This window comes from Miniopterus schreibersii (assembly GCF_964146895.1).
Source record: "Miniopterus schreibersii genome assembly, chromosome: 1".
Taxonomy (NCBI): Eukaryota; Metazoa; Chordata; class Mammalia; order Chiroptera; family Miniopteridae; genus Miniopterus; species Miniopterus schreibersii.
Window position 1 is genome coordinate 25,683,433 of NC_138101.1, and position 22,157 is coordinate 25,705,589.

A 22,157-nucleotide genomic window follows, 5' to 3' on the forward strand; every position below is an offset into this window, starting at 1 on the left:
AAATACATTTAGATTTTTAAACAGCTATATTCTAAAAACATAAGTATAAACATGACAGACACTCACTCAGGTATTCACTAACCATGTGAAGGAATTATTGTGTTAAAAACTAGAGTGTCAAATGTACAGGTGAAAGCTTCATCCACTTAACATAAGATAGGCCTTTATCAAAAAAACTTCATCCTGATAGTTGCTCTTGGCGATGGAAAAACAATTCTTAAATTTTACCTCCAAGATAGCTCTGGAAATATTCTAGAAAATTAGGCGATAATGAATATGTGTTTCTTATAAACAATTGATATGCCAAACTAGTTACAAGAATATAAGGATTAAAGCTTAAATTAACTCCCTCTTAACAAAAGACATGTTTTGAAAACTATTAACCAACAGGCTTTAAATTAGAGTGAAAACTTCTCTGCTCCTGTCTCTAACAGTTTAGAGCCCACACTCGCGTTCGTCAGAGGGCCTCTCAGTGCACCTTTGATGTGACTGGGGCCTGTTATCATCTCCTAGCAGAGAACATTATAACGATTTGTAAAGAAGTCAGAAAACTGGCAGGGTCCAAACTTAGGAGATGGAAAAGGCAGTCTGTGACAAATGCTTAAAACTATGCTTCCAGAGCATTTCTAGTCTGAAAATGTTAATAGTTCATATTTAGGACCTACCCTCAATATGAACTGTTGCTCAATTTGCTAGGTAATGATTCTTTAACCACAAAGCACAGTTCCTCAGTGTTTTTGTTAATTTAGGGAATGTAACACCTTTGAAGAACATACAGAAAAAAACAATTTGCTCTCCATTTAATTCCAGTATTGGTAGAGCTAAATATTTCAGTGTTAACGCCTTATACTACATAAATGCTACAAAACAGAGAATAAAATAGTTAAATGTAACATTCCTTTTTTTTTTAACCTTGTATTTTAAAAAGATGACTTTGGTGGTTTCCATCCTAGTTTGTAAATCATCAAAAAACCTATATAATCTTATTAACCAATATCACCCCAATAGATTTAATAAAAATAAGAAACTAAATGTAACCATGGTTTTATTTAATAGTGTGTCAGGAAATAGATTTGACTAAAAGAGATAAAAATTGGCCTTTTAATTATGTAAAAATTGGCATGTTCTTCTTTAATTAATAAAAAATTTATAAATAAATTAATTTCTTCCTTGGAATAAAATATCTGGAAAATAAATCCCAGGAAATCATGGCTTTATGTTTTTAAAATGCTCTATTCCAAACAGGGCATACAAGTAAAAAGTAAGAAAAAATCCAATTAACGATATTTTCCAGGCAAAAAATTACTACATATTAGCTTAGGCTCCCACATATATAGATTATATTTAAATAAAATATGTATTAAAATTATTCTATCTTTAAAATAAGAATCAAGGAACTTAGTTCAAAATCCTAATGCGATTTCAGTAAAATAAATAAAATTCAAGTAAAAATATAGAACAGTATTTTTAATAGGCTGAATTTTCAAGTAACCTGTTTTACATACATTTAAGTAACTTAATATGCAAACTTGTACTTCACTTACCTATGAAAGTCTTAAAATGGTTGCAATAATAAGTCATTGGTTTCTCTGGATTTTAAATTTAAACCTCAAGCTCCTGAAGGTTCTATTGGGGTTAGTCGGGCTCAGGGTTTTCCTTAGCAGGGAGAATTATAAGTAAAGGTAGCCAACCCAGTAGACCAGGTTGAACAGGGCGAAGGCGGTGGGGAAGAAGATGCGCGAGTAGGAGTCGATCTTGGCCACGCGGATGTGCAGGCGGCCCTGGCGCCACGAGCCCGTCCTGCAGTCCTCGAAGCAGCAGAAGAAGCTGGCGCAGTCTTTGCCCTCCAGGCACTGGTACCCGTAGTCATCTTCGCCATGGGGCACAGAGATGCTGTTCATTGGAATCAGAGTGGATCCAGCATGGAGTGCAGGGGATATCTGCGTAAAATAACAGATGGGAAAGAAAACAGCATGAAGAAAAGATCAGCGTGTCCCCTCAAGGCAGACTCTACAACAATGCAGCAAAAATAACCTTGCCTTCCAACAACCAAACAGCTATTCAGTTCTAATGGGTTTTTAGAGTATACTTTCCTTTGTAACACACAGCTTAATATTAGTTTACATTTTAAAGATCTTGCAGAAGAAACACCCCTCAGAAATGAAATCTATGCTGTACCTTCAGAAAGATGATCCACTAAAATATTAGGAATGATTCTAATGCTAAAACAAAAATAAACTGTGTATTTCCATGGTGTTTTACACTAAAACATTTACGATGCCATAAATGTCTGTTTGCTATTATATTATGTAAGTTATTTATTTTAGTAATAATGAGAAAAATAGCAAAGATGACATTTCGGTCATGTAAACAAGCTTTGAGGAGCTGTGAATGAATAAAAAATGGTATGATGGGCTTGTAGTAATGGGTGAGCTTAAGGCACCATATTTGGGGGAAAGAACGAGCAGAAGTTAAAAACTCAGGTTCCAGAACAACTGGAGTGCAAAATTTGTCTCATTCCACCTATGTAGCTATCCTCAAAGCTAAAATTATACCAGCACCTAATTTTTGTGACGGCTGTGATGACTATATGCCATAGCTTATGTTAAATGATCAGTGTTTCATCTTGCCCAGTAATAATACCTACTATTATTATCAGGATTATTTGGGACACATATCATTTGACTTTTTATGATAACAGGTTCTGAATAATACTTAAATAATAAAAATAACGTTTTAAAATATAAAAATCAAACTAGCCCAGGATACTACGGAACAGTAAAACAATCGCCTTGGAGTCGGTCGGGCTTGGTTAGAAATTCCCGCTCCGCCCAGAGGAGCTGTGTGACCTTGAGCAGGAAATGTTTCTGCTCTGCCTCTGTGCCTTCTGCGGCACAAGTCACAATGACCACACATGGATCTGTCTGGTGATAAAATGAGATGAGGTACATAAAGCACCAAGCTAAATATTTGAAACATAGTAATCGTTCAGCTGCCAATAGGTAATACTTATTGCTGCTATTGTTACTGGTTGATTGCTGAAGAGAATATATCACAATTGGCTATAAAGTATGTGTTCAAACAAACAACAAAATAACTACAAAAACTGGACCTTATGCAAAATGTTACCAGAAAAAAGTTAATAAGCCCTTGAGTAAAATAGCAACTAAAATGTGAATGAAGACTGAAATTTTAGTAACTCTTATTCTGCAGAACTCCTGCATCTTTCAGGGGATATTATTATCTAAACAGCAGATATAATGCTGACATTATTAAAAACTCTTTTAACCTGATCTAAATTTTTTCTAATTTGTTTTCATCTTAAATGTGGAATAAATATATCACAAAGCCATGACAATGAAATAGTATATGGAAAGATTTGAAAAATTAAAAACAAAAACTTAGAACTTCTTAAAATGTGGACATTTAAATTCATTTAAATGTATAAAATGTATTTAAATTCATTTTATTTTTAACAAAAATATAGAATCCAAACCACTAAATATTAAAAATTCAGCATATGCAAAAAGAAGCAAATAGTCACATTTTGTGATATTTTAAAAAGATAAACGCATCAGACAAGTCATAATATCCATATTGGAAACAAAATGTGGAGCCTGGAGATAAGGCGAAATGCCCTAAACACAAATAAATTCATGATTCCACGAGCTTAAAATGTGTCATAAAAAGCAGAGGCAGTGTATCATTACACGTTAATGACAGATCTTTTGAGGTTGACACTTGGGGATACTTTACTAGACTCCTAAATTTTAGTGGAGTACTAAAATTGTGTAAAAAAAAAAAATTGAGACATTGGTATTCATTTCGTTGTCACTTAATACTTAAATAGCATAGTTCAAATGCTAATCAGAGTGAAAGGTGATTAAAATACAAGTTTGATATTTGGCAATTTCAAGGTTATATGGTATAAAACACATTTTACATATCACTCAGAGCTGCAATAAATGGAAATATAGTGTGCTTGTCAGAAGATATCAATTGTATATGAAAGGGATGATTAAGCACCAAAGTGCACAAAAACAGAGAAAAACTACAAATGCATCATTTAAAAACTGGACTAATCTCTAGTGGTCAAAGACCGTGGAGAGCTCCGGTGGCAGTGACACCTTACATCGACCATATCCCAGTTTCCTGCTGTCCGACCCCAAACACCAAAAATTCAGAAACTGAAAGAAATTACACTTTAATGAATAATGAATGTGAATGGAAATAGACTTTATAAGTGCTGAGAAAAATAGTCAAAGACCTGATGCAATATCAATAAAATAAATATTTTGACTGACAGACCTGTCACCCTGGAAACTACTGAAAGATTACTCTGAAGAATATAAATATTCCAGTCCTTACTTATCTAAAGTGCTACTATATTAGCCAACTTGTAACTTTCCAAGTAAAGATCCTGTGCCCCCCACCAAATAGCAAGCACTGAAAAGGTAAAACTTAATTAGTTGAAGTGATACAAAAGAAACTACAAATTTGAATAGGATTTACTCTTCCAATGATAGTTTTGAGAACATGCCTTTTTTTGTTATTTCAAAAAGTCACTAAGGATATAGCTGAACTTACCATTTTGAAGAATTGATTACATTCTCATTATTACATGTGCATATGTATCTGGTTGTATATTAAATGCTATATTACATATGTTAATAACATCATTAAATATACAAATTACATTTTAAGTACCAAGACATACTAGTATCAATTAAATATTATTACGTAGTAAATAAAACATTTATATTTTTTATAAAACAAATTATATTTAGATACGAATTTACATGATATAAGTATCATATCATATACTAATATCATTAATTATATGCTATTAAATATTAGTAATGTGAATGAAAATATATTAGGCCATGTTATTGATGTTATGTAATATTGACTGTTACTATTATTAATTTTTTCATTTAAAAGTTCCACATGAAAATGCCAACACAACCATAGGTTTTCTCCATTGCACTTTCACAGAACCAGTCAGAATTTCAAAAACTACAAAAGGTACTTCGGTGTTAAGAAAACACATAAATTTGGGTCTTGGTGATGCTGAGCTGCCCATCACACGCCAGAACTGGTGATGAGTTTTTAACAGACAAAGAACAGGCAGGAACAGGCAGGTGGGTAACACGGGCCGAAGGAGCCCCGGTTGAGAAGAGGCTCGGGCAGAGGATCAGCGGCGTGGGGGCCGTGCTGCCCTCGGGCTGCCCCGAGCAGGGAGGGTGGGATGGAAACCACCCCACCGGGCACCGGGTGCTTCACGCGGCCCCTCGGGCACAGCGGGCCTCCCCTCGGCCGCACGCTGGCTAAGCGGTGCTTCCCCGGCCGGGGCGTGCGAGCAAGATCTTCAATAGGAACATCTCCTTTACAAATGTCTGTTACTCACATACATCACAGAGAACATTGTGCCTCTGAGAAAGTATTTCAAACCCGTCACCTGATTCCTAATTCCCTTGTGGTACCTTTTTTTACTTTTGACTTTTACATTGGTCTGTTCTGTGCATTGTGCTTTATTACCTTGCATTTACATGCCCGATGTATTTTTCTACAGCTAGATTTAAAGATCCCGGAAAGCAGAAAACACATTTTATCATTTTTCCCTCCAAAGTGTCTTGTTCATGGTTGGTGAAATAAATCTCTATCATTTTACATTTTAATCAAATTGAGAGATTACTGATAAGTTCTATCCTCAGATGGATAAATCAGGCCACTGGTGTGAGTATAACACAGTTTCCTGAGATTTCTAACCATCTATAGACTGAGTATTCTACGTGAACTGCTCTTCAGTTGGTAATGACTGGTTTACTACTACTGTATTTCTGTGACCTTTACCAGTTTCATAGATAATTTTAATTATATGTCCCAACATAGTTAACTTTTTAATTTTTCTGGAAAATAGATATTGACACAATTTTAATGAGTAGAAATAAAAGCACAATTACATATATTGGATGGACATAGGAACCAAATCAAAACGTCATGGACATTTACAACGAAAATTGAAGAAGAAAGAAAAAATATTAAGGAAGGGAGGGAGGGAGGGAGGGAGGGAGGGAGGGAGGGAGGGAGGGAGGGAGGGAGGGAGGGAGGGAGGGAGGGAGGGAGAAAAGGCCTAATATATCATATGGAGACTAAGGTAGAAAGCATCTTAATTGATTTATGTTTTTCTAAGAGGGTTCATTGAAGTTAAAAATCTATTGTGTTCAAACACCTGTTTGTAACTACAATAAATGGGGGTATTCTGGGATTCTCAGTTAAGCAGTCAGAGGCATCATCAGGGAGATTTTTAGCTTTGCTTCATAACAGACCTACTGACCTTTCGATGACTCTACTCAAGGTCTTTGGTCCTGGCCTGACTATTGCAGTAACTTAAGGGTAAAAAAGGAAAAATACTGCATTTTAAACTATTCAGAATTTTGAGCTTATAAAAAAAGTGGGGAGATGGAAGGAAGGTGAACGAAGGAGGGAGAAAGGAGGGGGAAGGGAAGAAGGCAGGTGGGGGAGAGATTTCCCGTCCAGGTTGTGCATTTGATCACCATGGAGGAAAGGGAAAAGCAGGTTCCACAGAGCTCTCAAGTACCACATTTGAGAAAAGGGCAAGTGGAGGTGTCTAGTCTTTATAAAGTGCACTCATATTGATTTACCTGATTAGCAAAAAGGTATTACTGAATCAGGCAGGGAGTCATATTTGATTATTGATCCCAGCTTTTCACTCAAAGTGACATTTAGTATTGAAAGAGCTCATGAATCACATAACTGAACAGAAAGAAAAGACTGTAGAACTATTTTGGATAGCTCTAAGAAAATACTTTTTGTACCCAGGTAGTCAATTATAATATGTCAAATTAAACTTTTGATATATGAAATTTAGTGCTGTAAAGTTCTCATTTAATTTTTATTCCTTATTTTTTCATCTTTACTATTTTGTTTCCTGGGCTTGATGCTAAATTTTAAATACTCAACGTGCAGATTTTTTCTTAAATAAATATTCTAAAGCAGTGCTTAGAGCATGGGTGTCCTTAATATTTGGCGAATGAACGATGAAGTAAACATCATAACTGTAAAGTCTGCACTCTCATTTGTAGCTTCCTGAGTAGCTGTGACATGCAATGTGATCGAGAGTGCCTGATGTGGTGTCAAAGTAATTAGCCGCAGCCACTTATTGGTTGAGTGTCCTTAGATGTTATAAAAATAGTACCTACATTAGATATTCTCAGAATGGAATCAGAGAATCCATGTGAGATTGGACACTGTCTGGCTTTCATTCACAATTTCCAAAAGTAAAATTTTCAAGGTAGTAACTGAGCATAGCTGCGGATGAGTAAATAATGAAATGGTAAATCCAGAGAGGATGCTTGGCCTGGATGAAAGGAAAATGGTAGAAAACCTGCGTTGTTCTCTACCTAAAATTTATCAAATCAATATTAAATTTGACATCATTGCCCTTTGATGGTTTGTCCATACAGGGGTCATATTATGTCCTATGAATAAGTTAAAATAATGTTAACTTGAGAAACGCACAGGCTGATTCTACAATGCAAGTTCTCAAATGTGTACAGCCAGTAATGTGCTCTGCTTTCTTGGAATATTGTGGAAAGCTGAAAACAAATTCACAAAGATTTGTTCCTTGGCGTATAACATGAAAAGTAAAATATAATTTATAAGTATGGTGAAGTTTTATGGAGAAACTAATGGAAAATGGGGGAGGGAGAAAAGAAGCACTGAATCCTAGAAGTTACAAGGTTAGGAGATAATATGGAAAACTCTGCTTCCCACCCTTGCATGGCAATTTTATACAGTTCTCCTTTACTTGGATATTTTGGAACAAGTCCACGTTGAAAACATTTTCTGGAGTCAGCAATGGAGTGCTTTTCTAAATTAATATTGGAGATCCATAAATGGATGTTTACTTTCTGAGTTTTCTGATAAAAGGAAATATAAAGTAAGGGTTACAAACTTGATGCTGGCACTAAAAAAATACCGGGTTTTACGTCTTGGATCCTTCACTTCCCGAGGCTGTCCTTGTGCAAATTACTGAACTTGTACTCAAATGAGCATAATGAAATCACACATGTAAAATACTTAGAGGAGCGCCTGACAAGATCTCTGTTAGTTATTACTTCAAGGTTTTATAACGCCCATTATATCAAGAAATTACAGTCAATCATCCAACACTTGAGTATCTTAGAATCAATTCTAATATATCAATCCGATGCGATGTAAGTTAAGATAGATACATGATTGGAAAGAGGGGGTAAGGGAATATAGACATACAGAAACCAAAAGGAACTGTGTAGCTGTGACTCAAACACAGTTGAATACCAGTGTTAAAGAGGAACCTTTTCTCTAAAAGGTAAGGTAATTTTTTGGGCCGCCTGTTGTTCAAATTCCAAATCCTCAGACAAACATAGAATCTCTTTAAAGAATGATCTTACATAATTTTTTAGGTACAAGTATCTAGCACTTGGGGAAAATTCACAGCACATGAAACCAGTCTTTACAGTGGAGACCCAGGAGCCCTTTCTAAGGGGAAATATAAACACACTTTCCTTGGTGGGCAACGTGAGGTACTCCAGTTCCATTTTAATTTAATTTAATTTTTTATCACGGTCCCTCAAGCACCCATATTAGTCTAAGTAAGTATGAGTGTTCAAAACAGCATCTCTAACAGTCAATGGCTATTTATAAAATAAAGATTTTTAACATACCGAGGCCTTGTTTTTGAGCTTTCTATCTCTAGCAGTCTTTGCTTTTTTGTTGCTGGTAAAATAATGCAAGGTGCCATATTCCATCAAGGCTGCAAAAACGAAAATGAAACACACAGAAACAAAGAGATCCATCGCAGTGACATAAGAAACCTTAGGCAATGACTTCCTGGCTATTGTACTCAGAGTGGTCATAGTCAAAACTGTGGTAATACCTGTGGAGGGAGGGAAACAACAGTAGAAGATGAAAAATAGCCTCACAGACCGTTCTTACTCTTTCATCTGATTTGGCAATATTGTGAGTGGAAATAAACAATGGACACAAAAGGGTATGATTACTGTGATTTACAGAAAGAAAAAAAACCGGTAACCATAGTTACATTATGTTCAAAGTGTTCTTTGTGTCTGTGTGTTTTAATCATCTAAATTCTGCGGACTGCAAATAGTTGACTCCCTGTGCCCATCTCTCTCCTTTCCTCTATAGTAATAGACCATCCAATTTTTAACTCTTTTGAGGCTGCCTGGAAACCTACTTCTGCCCCACCCTGCACAAAGGTATTGATTTTATTTGTTTGTTCTTGAAGAGGACACTTAGAATATGGACTTTAAAATCATCCCTCCTTTCCAATATTAGCATTCCAAAGCTATAATGTTCCCTTTAAGCAATGCTTTACCTGTATCTTGCAAACATTTATATGTTAAATGTCTATTAAAATTTAGTTTTGCAATATTTTCTAATTTCTCTTTTGACCCAAGGGTTATCGAAAAGGCCATGTTTTAATTTCTAAATATATGAGGTCATTATTATCTGTACTATTTTTAGTAATTTTTAATTCACCTCTATTTTTGTCAGAAAATGTACTCTGGAAAATTTTAGTCTTTTGAATTCTATTGAGCTATTAAGCAGAGTCACTGACATTTCCTCTTCCTCCATGACTTTCTCTGCTCAAATTCCTGCAATAATCTCCTACCACATTTAGAATAAAACCCAAAGTCCTTAGAAAGACCTACTAGAACTTACATAATCTAACAACTGCCCACACCTCTGGTCTCATTTTCTACCACTTGTCAGTGAGCTCTAGTCAAGTTCTCTTCCTGAAGGCCAGGCATGGCGCGGTGACCAAGGTCCAGCCTCAAAACCTCGCGGGCCCCCTGCCAGATGCCCACCGGGCCGGCTCCTCGGAGAGGCCTCGGCTGCCTCCACAAGGTCAAATAGCAAACACTAGAGCTGTCAACATCCAGGGCCATTCTGTAGCCATTTTCTTCGTTTTTTCTCTATAACCTTTATTACTCATTCTATATCTTTTATATTTGTACATTAACTACATACATCATTAAGACATAAATGCCTCGAACATGAGGTTTTTATAAATATTGTTTATTGTTAATGCTAAAGCGCCTAGAACACTGCCTCTTTCATCAAAAGCATTTCATAAATGTTTGATAAAATGCAATATTGAATAAATGAGCTCAGGGAATTTTCCTTCAATTATGTGTGTGTGTGTATACACACATTTATGCATGTATGCTTAAAAAAAACTTTATGTTCCAACTACATAGGATCCACAATTATAGGAGATGTTCTTCAAGCTAGAGCCAGCACTTATCTTTACAGTTGAAGTCCTAGTATTAAATACATGAATTCATGCAAAAACACAGTTCCTCATTTGGCTATTGTCTTTCATGACACTATGACATATGATTTTTGGCTTCATACAAACCTAATGGTATAAATAATTTATTCAAATTCTCTTTGGAAAAAATATGAGAATCATGTTTAAAAAATATATAATATTTAAGTTATATTCAAAGTACCATATAAATCATCTAAAATCATTTCTTTACCTTGACACAAAATGTAATTTGAAGTACTAATTATTTAAACAGGAAACAAATCTCAGGTATGCCTGCATTTTATCCATTAACTATGTCTCCCCTTCTGTTTAGACTCCCAAAGGAACTGCATTTCCAAGCAGAGAGCTGGGTGCCTCAGGCTTTATCTTGCCGCTTTTATGTGATTTGCATTTTACTGTATTTATGAAGTGCAGATATTCACCAGCTATCATAGAAACTAAATGAAAACCTCTTTGCTATTTAAAAAAACAATGACCATAACTTTCTTTGTTTCGTAAGACACAATTTTCAGTAATGTGATTCACTTCCTGTGTTATTTGTGGGAATGAATTAATTGATCAATGAGTTGTCTTTATATATCAATATATGAATTTAAGTTATCATTTTTAAGCAAATGTATAGTAATTAGACATATTTTCTTATGTGATGTTGATTACTGAAATAGATTGCTAAAGAAAGAAAGAGTCTATTTTATCAAGTATGAATTACAAATTACCTTTTAAATCAGTCTTATTTCACAGGAAACTCTCAAAATATTCACGGACTAAATACACATTTTATAGATTACAGAAGCCTAGAAAGTTCCTCTCAGCAACCTGCCCTTTAGAACAGCTGACTATTCATTAGCACCATTGTAAGAGCAAGGCTCCTCAAAGCCTTCTAAATACACACCAGTCAACAAATGTTGGCTAAAAAGAAAAGAAAATCTTGATGAAAAGTGATTGAAAATGTTGACTAAATAAAATTCAGCGATTGTGTGTGCTTTTTATGTGTTAATTCTTGTGTGTTTATGCTTTCCTTGACTTCTATTAATGAAAAAATATATATATTTTCTGAAGTTGCAAGGTCTTTGCAAATCTATTTCATTCTTTTTTTTTTTTTTTTCATATATATATTTCAACACTATATTGCAATAGAGCATCTGCTAATTTTTGCTTGACTATAGTGTAGAGGAATATTCAAGTATATTCAACAATAAACTTTACCACATTAAATTATTTGTAAAAGTCCCATGACACTATAACATAATATTATATGTCATACCCAGTGAGGTTCTTGCAGGTACTGCATCTTTATTGATCCAAAAAGACACCCAAGAAAGTACAACTGTCAGAATACATGGAATGTAGGTCTGAATAGTGAAATATCCCATTCGTCTGCTCAGGTCAAAAAAAATTGTCATGATAACATAATCCCCTGAAAGAAAAAAATAGTTTTATTTTGGCTATAAAATAAATATAAAAGTATAGATTCCAACCCATAGATTGAAATATAAATGCAGTTTCACTAATTTGTGTTTCCTCCTTACCAGAGATTGTGTGAGAAATTTCAGTTGAGTTCCGCAACCCTACAAATGCAAACTGATATAATCTCCAATATTTAGGATCAGCCACTTCTACAGAAGGCTTTTTCCACTTATACTCAATTTCATTTTTAGGGTATCCATCTAGATAATAAATTAAAATATATAGATTAGTAAAATCCAAATTTGTTCCTGTTGCCATACCAACATTATCCAAAGACAAATTTTTTGAAATTCTGCCTCACTTTTCTACTATAGTATATATCAAACATTTTTTTAAAACTTGCATAAAATGTATGTCCATATTTTAAAGAATAATCACATAATCATCAAATAATAATTCATGTAACTCCACATAAGTTTAAAAAATAGAACCTTGCTAGCATCCAGGAAATCTCATGTGTCCCTTCCAATACAGCATTTCCTCTCCCAACTAGAGGTAAACACTAACCTGCTCTCTGTGATAATTCTTCACTTTTTGTTGTTGTTATATTTGAATATGCATTTCTGGAAAATAGAGCTTAATTTAATTTTTTGGAACTCGACTTGATTGCTGTTCTACTGAATACATTATTTTATATTTTACATATTTTAATATATTTATGCAATGGATTTTTTGTACAATAATTTTGAATCTGCAACTTTGTTTATTGTTTTTAATAGTTTTTACTTGGAGTCTTTAGGATTTTCTATCTATAGAATCATGTCATCTGCAAAAAGTGACACATCTCCTTCATTCCCATTTTGGATGCCTTTTATTTCTTTCTGTGGCCTGATTGCTCCGGCTGGGACTTTCAGAACTATGTTGAATGAGAGTGGTGAGAGTGCACATCCTTGTCTGTTCCTGATTTTAGAGGAAACGCTTTCAGTTTTTCACCATTGAGTATGATATTAGCTGAGGGTTTGTCATATGTGGCCTTTATTGTGTTGAGGTACTTTTCTTCTCTATCCATTTTATCCAGTGTTTTAATCATACATGGATATTGTATCTCATCAAATGCTTTTTCTGCATCTATTGATAAGTTCATATGATTTTCACCTTTTGTTAACGTGGTGTGTTACATTGATCGACTTGCATAAGTTGAAACATACTTGTGCCCTTGGAATGATGTATAGTTTTACTCGATTTGCTAGTATTTTGTTTAGGACTTTTGTATCTGTGTTCATCAGAGATATTAGTCTGTAGGTCATTTCATGTGTGTTATCCTTGCTAATTTTTGGTATCAAGGTTATGTTGGCCTCATAAAATGGGTTAGGAAGTATTGCCTCTTCTTTGGAAAAGTTTGAGCAGGATAGGTACCAAATCTCCTCTGAGTGTTTGGTAGAATTCACTAGTGAAGCCATCTGCTCCTGGACTTTTCTTTTTTGGGACGTTTTTGATGGTTGTTTTAATTTCCTCACTGTTGATTGGTCTATTTAGATTTTCCAATTTTTCATGATTCAATCTAGAAAGGTTATATATTTCTAGTAACTTATCCATTACTCCTAAGTTAATAAATTTGGCGGCATAGTCTTTCATAGTATTCTAGTAAGATCCTCTGTACATCTGTGATGTCTGTGGTAACTTCTCTTTTATCTATTTTTGTTTATATGAGTCTTTTCTCTTTTTTCTTTAGTGAACCTAGACAGAAGTTTGTCAATTTTATTAATATTTTCAAAGAACAAGCTATTTGTTGTATTAATTTTGTGTGTAGTCCTTTTTTCCCCTATTTTATTCAGTTCTGCTCTAACTTTTCTTTCCTTTCTTCTGCTGGCTTCAGGTTGCTTTGTTCTTCTTTTGTAGTTCTTTAAGATTTAATGTTAGGTTTTTTAGTTGGGATTTATCCTGTTTCTTGAGATAGGCCCGTAATGATATAAACTTCCCTCTTACTGCTGCTTTTGCTACATCCCAGAAGTTTTGATATGTCATATTGTCACTTCCATTTGTCTCTACATATCTGTTGATCTATTACATTATCATGTATTTTATCACTTACAGCTTGAAAATTCTAGTGGACAGGAATGTTCATCCATAGGAAAGTTATGAAGCTGAAGGTAACACTCTGCATTAATTGTCAATCTATTTAGAAGGAAAAATAGGTATTAAAAATGAAAAATAATTTCAAGCATTGAAAATATTTTCCATGATTTTCAAACATGATTTTGGCCTGCAATAATGGACTTTGACACATTAGAAGATAATAATTCTAAAATCTCAAAGTCTTAAGTGGTAATATAACAACATTCATAAATGAGTCAGGCAATTCTAACACTTTCCTCTCTAGTCAACTAAGCCGCCTCTGTATACATTTAGTATAACCTCTTTTTACAGTTAAAAATTTGTACTTCAGGAGATCAACACACATACATGTGGGCTTGTGCATGTGCACACACACAAAGAATTAGCGGAGTGTACATGGTTAAGTAGGATGGTTTTTTCTCTTAATTTATCATGAACATCTTTCCATTATGGATTATTCTTAATAAGCAGATAACATGTTCAACACAATGAATTAAATAAACTTGAATCTTACACATCAGCATTCACTTAATTCTTTTTTAAAGATGTTTTATTTACTTCATCATTAAAAATCACAGTGTTATTCTGAGCTTAAACAAGAATTTCCAAAACACTGCACCTTGTTAGGTTTTAATGTGTAAAAGGAGCTCTATATCTCTTGCTTTGCAACTTTAAAAAAGGGGAACTTATGAGTTAATCAAACATTGGTATAAAAGTAACTTAGAGTAACTACACTTTTCAAAACAGTCTTACCTCAAAGTGTATAGAACTCGTCCATCGTTCCAAATTCGAAGCAGACGATTAGGCGTTGTTATCCAGTGAGCATCGGATTTTCTTGAGTTTCTGAAGAAAGTATCAGGAATCCAGATTTTTCCAACCATATTACTGTTAAGCATAAGCACTTTCATGGTACTATTGAATTTTAAACGACTATCAAACCAGGTCTGGGCAAAAATTATATCAATCGTGTATTCCTGAAAGACAAAAGGAAGAGTAATGGCATGTAATAGGAAAGCCACTCTTTTAGATGTTTTCTTTGGTGCTATATAGTCTTCCAGAGTTGTCTAGTAAGAGCCTCTGTATATCTGTGTTGTCTGTGGGAACTCCTCCTCTTTCACTTCGGACTTTGTTTATTTGAGTCTTTTCTCTTTTTTCCTTAGTGAGTCTGGGGGTTTGTAAATTTTATTAATATTTTCAAAGAACCAGCTCTTTGTTGTATTAATTTTTTGTGTAGTCTTACACAAGACTTTGTAGTCTTACATGAGTTTGAATTTCTATATTTAAAAGTTTCTGTAAGTTGATAGCAATTAACCTCAAAATTTTGGGAGAGAAAAATGCCATAATCTAAACCTTTTTTAAAAAAATTCTTTATATGAGTGCTGTAAAAGTAATCCAATATTTCTAATTACTGCTGCTTAGTGTGGCTTTATATATATATTTTAGAAATGTTATTCAAGATTTTATAATATGTAGGATATAATCATTAAATACAAAAGCAAATTATTTTAATGTTAACAATCATGTTAATTTTGTGAAATTCACATTGTGCATAAGTCACAGAAAAAAATACTAAACAAAAAATTAAGATGAAAATATTCACCAAATTACCTAAAAGCCCTTACATTGTTCTTTATCCAAAAGTTAATTACAATTACTTAGATTATTGTTTTCAAATGTTTTAAAGCAAAGATACATGAACACGAACTTTAAAGCAAAAATACATGAACATGAACACACACACACAACACACAATTCTTGGGCAGCTTCACAACAGTTATCTTTCATGTCTATCCTGCTTCTCAGGCCAGATATCTTTTCTTTGGGATAAATTATGCTTTATCCAAGAAGTCTCTTCAACTGACACGATTAACCATTCAGAGTCTAACAGTGTAACTGGGTTAATGACATGTTTTCTGGTTTTAATAGTAAAAGCAAATAGAAAGAAGGCTCACACTCATTCTGATGAGTAATCATCAGTAGATATGGCAGACCTCAGGAAGAATATTTAGTTAACATGATATGCCAGAATTTCATTGTTCTTTTCTATGTACTCAAACAGCAGAAACAGCTTAAAATAAAGGAAGAGGCATACATATGTTCCAGGATTACGGCTAGGCAAAGATCCAACACTGGTGGGTATACTTAATAGCAGTGTTCCAAACTAACAGGACATTAAAAATGGCACTTGAGAACTAGTCTAGGTGTGGGATTTAGCAAGCAGCTAGGAATCTTCCTTAGTAGCAGCTGACAGGATGTTCTTTAGAAAACCTGTTTATAAAAGTGTTAACTATTGTTGAAAGAGCCGTGGTTTCCAAAGGGTCAAACTCCCAAGCACAGTCTTGAGAAAATGTGAAAAATTTTCTATTTAAAATTATTCTCTCAATGTAGGATCAAGAAGTGAAAGCTGTCTTGATAATCTGTCCTTCCCAAATACTTAACAGAGGTTAATAATTCCAAGCTCTTTCAAATTGCTTATCCTTAATACCTGTCTCACTGAGATAAGAAGGTCATTGAAGTTTGTGCCATTTTATATGTAATCAAAAAATCCAATTTTATTTACTCATTTGTCTTTGTGTAATTTCCAGAAAACTTGATCAACTGTGTTCTTGTACTTCATGTTCCCATTTAGAGGTTATAACAAAATGCATAATAAAGAAGCCAAAGAAACATGAAAAGAAACTTCCATTTACCCAGAACAAGTGCAATAGCTTCCAGGATAAACATTTGGAGATAGGGAACAGTGCATTTAACATGTGAGAGCCAATGAACATTATGAGGCTTCTTCTGCCTTCTTGAAAGCTGAGAAAACAGCATTAGCAAAGGAAGAGGAAGAAGTGGGCCAACTTGCTTTCTAACACCGTTAAATCAAACCGTAATTGATGAAAGTTTATGTAGCGTAGTCTTCCTATTGCACTGTCAGATCTCCAGTTACGCAATGTGTCTCACACTTAACTAGCTAATTCAATATTACTGTCTTTCTAGTAATGGAAGAAATTTCACATAAAATGCAGACCTGCCTAAGTCATTATTGTAGGTGCATAATTTCATAGTGAAATTTGGTTGATTGCGATCTGGTCTTCCCACCTGGATATTCATCTCTCCCTAAACTATCTATTCACATGGCCAAATATTATGATGGGCCAAATAATGGTTAGCAGTAAATCAAATCTAAGGGCTGTAGGCATGTCCAGAAAAGGGACAAGTGTAGTTTTCAGGGCATGCTGAAAAAACAGGGAAGAGGGGATGTTTCAGTCTTGAGTTAAAGGCATCTGGAGAAAAAAATCCTGTCTTCCTCATGGGACCTCAGTCTTTTCTCTTAAAGCCTTCATCTGATTGGATGATGTATGCTTACCTTATAAAGGATAATCTGATACCTAAAATCTACTGATTTAAATGTTAATCACATCTAAAAAAAGCCTTTACAGCAACATCTAGACTTGTGTTTGACGAATATCTGTGTATTATAGTCTAGCCAAGTTGACATATAAAATAAACCATTCCAAGGCTATAACAGGAAGAATGAACATTCACAGATTCAGAAAGACTTAACAAAACTCATGAATGTGTTTCTTTGCTAGACAAGTTAAAATTAATTGCTGTGGTAGGAAGTAACATATTCACCTAGTTCATGTTTCCTACATAAGTATATACTCTTTTCATTTTGTCCCATTAATTACTCACTCTACCTGTTAGTGAAATCTGTTCCATATTTCTCAACTGAGTAAATGTAATATATTGCAAATTGTCGGTCAGTTCTTGTTTTTTGTCAGTTTGTTTTCATTTTCTGAACTCCAAACTTGATCTGAATGAACTATCTCAAAGTCTAAACTGAGAGTTGGATTCAGTTAGGTACATGGGAGTGCTGGCAAGATCATTTGGGTCTCACACCCTAGCCCTATTCTACAACCCTACTTTAATTAGTGATTTTTTAAGAAGTTTATTTTTGTTTGTTTATTTTATCTCTGTTTTTGCTTGTCTTTTATGCATATTTGTCAGTGAATTCAGATTCCAGGCACAGGAACAAAAAAGGGAGGAAATAATTACTAGTCCTGTCAAATACACTCTAGAAAATACAGATTACCATTTATTTCCATGCAGATAGCTTCATGTTAAGATATTCTCAGATTTAACTTTGACATTTCATAAAGGTAATGAAATTTGGAATTCTATTTTTCAGCTGGAGAATTTTCCAAATAAAACATACTATTATTTATAAAGTAACTCTAAAATGTTACCTACATTTAGATTATTAAATAGGCTTAAACGTACAATATTGCCTATTCCCTGTACCATTCATAGGAGAGTAAGAGATATGGACTGCTTTCCTCTAAGATATCCATTGTTAGGATGGGAAAAGTCATGGGCATATCTACATCTTTTTTAATCAGTCTACCATGAGAAATCCATTACTTCAGATTCTGAAATTTTAAACAATAAAGTCCTATAAATATATATAAATTTGTAAATGTAACCTCCCCCAGTTAGGTATGTCTTGGAAAGTTTCATCAAAATCATACCCAACTAATACCAAATATCACATGGCAGGACAATTCCTTGAATAAACTCTAGGAACTTGTCCAATGTAGAGACATCAAAATAATTTTTACCTTCACTCTGTTATTATAAAATGTTATAAAAGAGGAACAGATGTGCACATGGGATGATCAGCATCTGCCATAGGGGAAGCTGAAGCGAAACAAAGGCAATCCAGAAAGCAGAAGAATGGCTCTCCAGACTCACTGCAACATGCATCAAGCGAGGGGGCAGCAACAGAAATGGCTGGAGGAAAAGTAGCTAATGGATGAATCTGACATATAGTCAAGAGAAACCCTTCTAAGCAAGAAAAAACCCTATATTTGGAGATGACATATTTAGAAAGATCTGCTGTCCTATGTTTTAAATTATTTATTACCACTTTATAGATTCTTGCCTTAGAGCAGAAAATAATAATTGTTTGACATTGTCAGTGTGTTGCTAGGATGGCAAAATGTTAAAAGTCAAGACATTTAAGCAAATTTTCTTTCATATTTTAATTAAACTACAGAACAGTTGAAGTTAGTTCAAGTTCATTGTCAATCTAAGACCTTAAACTATAATACATTATTAGAAACTTTTGAACTAAAACATAGAAAAATAACATATTGAGTAATAGGGCATTGACTTTTAGTTGTATACATAATTTTAAATAATTTTCAGATAATCAACAAAATCAATACTGATACGTTACAAGTGTACATTGTAGTGAGAAGTTATGATGTAATATAAAGAATACTGGTTGGTTGGAGTCGGGATATCATGTCACAGTTCCAGTTCTGTGACTCACTACAATATAATGTTAACCAAGTCACTTTGTCTCACTAGGAAAGTGAGGGAACTAGACAGGGTCTTTATTATGATCTTTTCCAACTCTAAGTATCAGTGATCATAAAACATAGGAATTAACTTCTTAAAAAATGTTCTAAACATAAACAAGAATAAAGGCTAAGATGGAAACGTGACATTTTCTTATAAAACATTCTTGATTCCTAGGTGTCATTAGTTCCACCTAATTCCTGATAAATTGATCGTTGAAAATGGCTTAAGCCTGTGGCTGCCAAGCCTGGTTGACTGAAGTCCCTGAAGAGCATTTTCAAAATTCTGATTTCAGGTCCTCATCACAAATCATTGAATCAGAATCTTCTAGAACGATGCTTGAGAATTTGGACTTTTCTTTTAAATAAAATTAAAATTTTATTTAAATAAAATTTCTTTTAAATAAAATTAAAAAAACATGCATTTTTTTTCTACATACAGTTTGAATTCTAAAAGTTTTAAAATTTTGACTCAAGATTTATTCCTTTGTTGAGGTATTTCTATCCAATATTCACTAGGCTTTTGACTAAAAAAAAGTTAAAGAAAGAAAGAGATAAAGATCCATACTATACAAAATAATAGATACCTAAATGCAGAATTTAGAGCAATTAAACACATTTTGGAGTTAATCTCTATAGATGAGATGATTTTCCATTACTCTCCAAACTGACCAATGTAGGCCGCCATCTCTAAATACAAGCTCTGTATATTAAACACTATTGTGAGACCGTGTGTGTGTGTGTGTGTGTGTGTGTGTGTGTGTGCGCGCACATTTAAAAGACATTTGGCTTTTAACATGCAACTAATATATGGGAACCTCTACACAATTCTAGAATGTAACCTTATAAAATGACAAGATATTAACCCCCTGAAGTTATCTTACTTAATGCTAAATACCACCAAGTGTGCTAAACTTTTTTTTAGTTGTTTTTCTGTGTTTCTACATTATTAGCAAAGTATTAACACATGTCACTCTCCTCTTATAAATAAATTTTATATTAAGAAATAAAGTGGTTGCCTAGTAACTTTGAGTTTAGCAATGAAAGCCCTTGGTAGGTACCAAGGAAACCAAATAATTCAGTTTTAAATAAAGAGGTAAAAATTGAGGAATAATAAAGTATGTTTGAATCAACTACAACAAATGAAACAGTGATTTGGAGCAGCTAGGTAGAAAGCAGGGCCCAAACCAGTCCTTACGAAAGTTATGAGTTGAAACAAACTATCCAGGCCCTCATCCTGCCAAAGTTTCTTTCTCAAGCCAAGCCCGAGGCCAGAGCTACCAAGCAGTACAGGCCCGTTCTACAGCATTCTATGTCTGCTAATCCACCAGGGACTCAAGTTGTAACTAACCTGGGACTCTCTATCTTGAAAATAATTCAAAATAGACACCTCCAAAATCTGACTAAGATGTATCAGAGGTCTCAAAGGTGGATGTGCCCATATCCTAAGGAAATAATTATGAGTGACAAAAAAAGGATTTTGATAACATTACTCTTAATCACAACAAATTGGAAACATCGCAAATGTTAAATGGATTATTAAATATATATGGTACAAATGTATCTCCTAATATTATGTAGCATTTAATGATATTTTTAAAAAGTAATTAAATAGAATAATGGTTGTGATATAATGATTGAAAAGACACAATATTATAAATCAATATGTATAATAATATGGTATTCAGTAAAACTATGTACATAGAGCTATTTCAATGATAGTAACAATGGTAAACAATAGATAATGTTAACCTAGTATATTTAAATTTTCTTTCTCTTGCTTAAATCAAAATTCTAACTTTCCCATATTGGACATGAATTTATTTTATAATAAGGACATAAACTTTGTTTTCATAAAAAAACAGCATAGAGTCATCATCTGCAACTTAAAATACATACGGGCTCATACACAGCGTTTTTCTTGGCCTTGCCCTTCTCTATTGCTGGCATTTTATTTTTTAGCTATTCTCTCCATTAGGTTTGAGCTTCTCTGAAGGAAGGAAGCAATATATTTTTAAAGGACCATAAACCACCTGTTATAATATAGGTAGTAAATACATGTAAGACAGACAAAACCATGAAATAAAATAGAAATATATTTATTTATATCAAAAAAAATTTTTTTTATATTTTTTTGAAGATCAGAGGTTAATTTAATTTTCAAATTCTAAGATCTAATGCCACATATATGGGTAAATGAGCATACTGAGTCAAAGAGGCATAGAACTGAAAACAATACTTATTCATTTATAATTTCTTACTTTATTTCTCTTAGTGTTGAATCAAAATGTACCTATATTTTACATTGTTTTAAAATACAGCCTGTGAAAAGAAATGGATTTGAGTATTTAATGCCAAAAAATAAAATATTAACACAATATAGAAAAGTAAAGAAATTAAAACTATGGTAATAAGCTTTAAATTATTGTACAAACCAAAAAAACAAAGTTAAAACTGTTAAATATAAATTCATTTCTTCAATTACTTTAATTCACCACATCCAGGAAGGCTATACTCCCCTTCCCCTCTATTAGCATGCGCAGGTCGATTATCCAGATAAGGGGGAAAATTTTTGTTCTTATGCTTTTGCTGTTTCACAATTTCTCAACTTAATGTACCTGGAAAGGAGTGACTGTTTCCTGTTAATACAGTAAAAGGAATAAATAGGAGTTCTTTGATATGTAGAAGCTATGCTTCAGGATGTATTTTCTTAAGTCTAGAAGTAGCAATAACAAAAAAAAAAAAGGAAGGAAGGATAGGTACAAGCAGAGAAAAAGAAGAGACAGAGAGAGAGAGAAATAGTGAGCGTTAGGGCCAGTTGCCCAAGTCATGCTGAAGAAATGTGCTCCTTGAAAGGGAAGAAAATGCATGGAGAACAAATTCTGTGAGCACCAGCTTCTCCAGGATATTTAGAATATTTGAAT

At 33.7% G+C, this 22,157-nt stretch overlaps 1 protein-coding gene across 2 annotated transcripts in view; it reads right to left on the reverse strand.

The window, feature by feature from the left end:
- Positions 1-1,448: 1,448 nt before the first annotated feature.
- GABRG1 (gamma-aminobutyric acid type A receptor subunit gamma1) overlaps positions 1,449-22,157 on the reverse strand; it is a 41,974-nt gene continuing 21,265 nt past the window's right edge. Inside the window, exons 4-9 of one of the 2 annotated variants that reach the window (XM_081149347.1) lie at positions 14,636-14,856; positions 13,860-13,942; positions 11,890-12,027; positions 11,625-11,777; positions 8,730-8,818; positions 1,449-1,940 (exon numbers count right to left, since the gene is read on the reverse strand). In XM_081149347.1, the coding sequence (XP_081005473.1) occupies positions 1,671-1,940; positions 8,730-8,818; positions 11,625-11,777; positions 11,890-12,027; positions 13,860-13,942; positions 14,636-14,856 (954 nt within the window). In that variant the 3' untranslated portion in view covers positions 1,449-1,670. Of the gene's footprint in view, positions 1,941-8,729; positions 8,942-11,624; positions 11,778-11,889; positions 12,028-13,859; positions 13,943-14,635; positions 14,857-22,157 lie in introns of both variants that reach the window. The other variant, XM_081149346.1, reaches the window with a different exon arrangement.